Source organism: Sinocyclocheilus rhinocerous, unplaced genomic scaffold, assembly GCF_001515625.1.
Source record: "Sinocyclocheilus rhinocerous isolate Xijiao unplaced genomic scaffold, SAMN03320098_v1.1 scaffold95, whole genome shotgun sequence".
Lineage (NCBI taxonomy): Eukaryota > Metazoa > Chordata > Actinopteri > Cypriniformes > Cyprinidae > Sinocyclocheilus > Sinocyclocheilus rhinocerous.
The window spans coordinates 667,149-669,883 of NW_015662004.1; the positions used below are offsets into that span (position 1 = coordinate 667,149).

The 2,735-nt window shown below is 34.5% G+C and overlaps 1 protein-coding gene across 3 annotated transcripts in view; it reads left to right on the forward strand.

Annotated features, from left to right (window-relative positions):
* rbm27 (RNA binding motif protein 27) overlaps positions 1-2,735 on the forward strand; it is a 23,746-nt gene that overhangs the window by 9,203 nt on the left and 11,808 nt on the right. For all 3 annotated transcript variants that reach the window (XM_016537091.1, XM_016537094.1, XM_016537093.1), the window contains 2 exons: positions 870-1,016; positions 1,138-1,279. In XM_016537091.1, coding sequence (XP_016392577.1) covers positions 870-1,016; positions 1,138-1,279 — 289 coding nt within the window. The remainder of the gene's footprint in view (positions 1-869; positions 1,017-1,137; positions 1,280-2,735) is intronic.

Sequence of the window (2,735 nt, forward strand, 5' to 3'; positions counted from 1 at the left end):
TGAGAGATAGGTGGCGGTAATGCACTTATAAGTCTGCGATCCGCCATAAAGCAAGAAGACACGTCAGGCACCGGCTGTTGAGAACGTGCTCAGGACAGTTCGGACATTGCGGTGAAAATCAGAGGTAAAAAAACGATATAACTACTGTTCCGTTTCTTGCACAGACCGATCGTTTTGTGTCTTTACACATCAATGTATCGTCACAAGCCGCAGGGTTTAATTTGGTTTTGTTTGTGTATGTTTTTTGACTCTCAAAGCCGTGATTCCCATCCACTTGCATTATAAGACTGACAGACTGCAACGGTTTGACTTAAAAATCTTCGTTTGTGTTCTACTGAAGAAACAAAGTCACCTACATCTTGGATGCCCTGGGGGTAAGCAGATAAACATCAAATTTTCATTTTTGGGGTAACTATCCCTTTAATTTCTGCTTTTGATGCACTGCACAAAAAACTCTTACAGTTTTTCCAATCCATCTGAAATTGTTTTTTTTTTCTCCCTCATTTTAATTTATCAGTGTATCTGACATTTTAAGTGGACTTCAGGGAAGAAAGTATGACCCCTTTAAAGAAAGTTGGTGGTGGTTCTGGTCTTGTGTGTACTTTAATTCACTTGCATCAGGGATATTTTTTCCTGAAGGCTGCAGTAACAGATTCTGACCAAGTAGTTGTGCTGATGCTGCATTTTACTTCCTGCAGTTTTTGAGCTTATTTGAAAAACTATTTTAAATAATAAAGAAAATTGATTTTCTTTTAATTAACCAAAGGGAAATAACCTACATGTTTTGGTAGCCATGTCTATTATTATTCATTTTTATTCCCTGCATGCAGTGCATGTGGTTGAACATGCCTGTCTTGTGTCTCATACAGACAGCTATGACCCTGAGGCCTATAACCCAGAGTCTCCGGGACTGACCGGGCCAGGCAGAGCTCAGTACCGCCATTTTATTCCTCGCATCCAGACACAGAGACCCAATCTCATCGGCCTCACCGCTGGTGACGGACAAAGCTCACGAGGTATCAGATGTGAGAGATCAGTGCCACACAAATGACTGTTTTGCTTGTGTATTGCATGAGAGTTTTAAACTCGTTCACAATGACAGCATGTAACTGAACTCTGGTTTATTTGTGTTTTTAGCGGCTAACATAGTAATCCAGACAGAGCCATCCGTCACGAGTGTGTCGAGCGGAGAGGTGAGGTACAGCTCTGAGCAGGAGAACAGGAAGAGATGTTTGCCATCTACAGACGGACCACAGGCCAAAAAACCCTGGATGGACAAGTGAGTGATCCGAGATCAGTGTCCTCGGAGACAGACTGTAGTAAAAAAAAGGTTTTAGATCATATCAAGTATAATATTCCTCAAAAATTTGGAATAAATCCAGTTTTAATGTTTTTGAAAGAAGTCTATTGTGCTCACCAAGGCCTCATTAATTTGATAAAATATTCAGTAAAAACTGTAATATTGTGTTATTACACCTTAAAATAACTGTTTTCTGTTTTAATGTATTTTAAAATGTTATTTATTGTTATGATGGCAAAGCTACATTTTCTGCTGCCTTTAATTTAGACTTTAATATCTCAAGATCCTTCTGAAATAATTATAATATCCTGATTTATTTTTCAATTATTCAATTATTTTTGGTGCTCAAGTATTAATAAGTTCTAATTAATATAGTTTTATGAATTAAAAAAAATTGTTTTTGATATTTGATATTTTTGTGAAAACAATGATCTATTCTTTGAATAGGGAGTCCAAAAGAACAGCATTTATTTGAAATAGTATTGTGATATATATGGAGGATCATGTGACACTGAAGACTGAAGTAGTGACTGCTGAAAATTCAGTTTTGCCATCACAGGAATAGATTACATTTTAAAATATATAAAAATATACATATCTTTTAAATGTAAAAAATTCATAATTTAACTTTCTTTTTTAATCAAATAAATGCAGCCTTGCTGAGCACATGAGACTTCTTTTAAAAACATAATAAAAAAAACAAGTCCTGAATTATTTCAAACTTTTGATCTGTAGTGTGTGTTATATGTATTGTATATGTGACCTGTGCTGGCAAAATGAGTCACAATGAGCACATTTTCAAAAATGAGTTATTTTTATGTTCACATACTCCATTAAAAGAATGATGTATGATTTGTTGGAATCGGATGAAAAATGACACCCATTTGAAGTCGATAGAGTCAGCAAAGTCAGTTTAGAGAAAAATTGAGTTAAAGTTTTCTGAAGGTTCCAAAGCAAAATCACAGAGCAACGTTGCATCTTTTCCTCCACTTCTTTTCTTAATAATAATTTCTATATTAATAGTCACAATATAGCTATTTTTATTCTATCTTTGTTATTATAAATAAGAACAGATGCAAAAAAAACACAGTAGAACAAATATAAGAAACAAACAAATAATGCATTACCTTTTTCATTTTACATACAAACAAAAGCATTCATCAAATGTAAAAATCCCTTTAGTGTGTTCATTACAAATAAAATGATTATTAAAACTACAAAAGTAGTTCAGTCAAGAGCAGCGAGTGATTCCCTCTTTTATTGTTAGATTACCATTAATGAGGCGGCCTATATTAAGACCTACTGTAATGCACGGATCTAATATAATGTTACACATCAGATGTTTTTCCCCAATAGTTCCCCAAATGTTCACTTAAGACATAACAGATTATGTCTGCGTGAATACTTAAATACTGTAATTCTGTGTATATGTGTA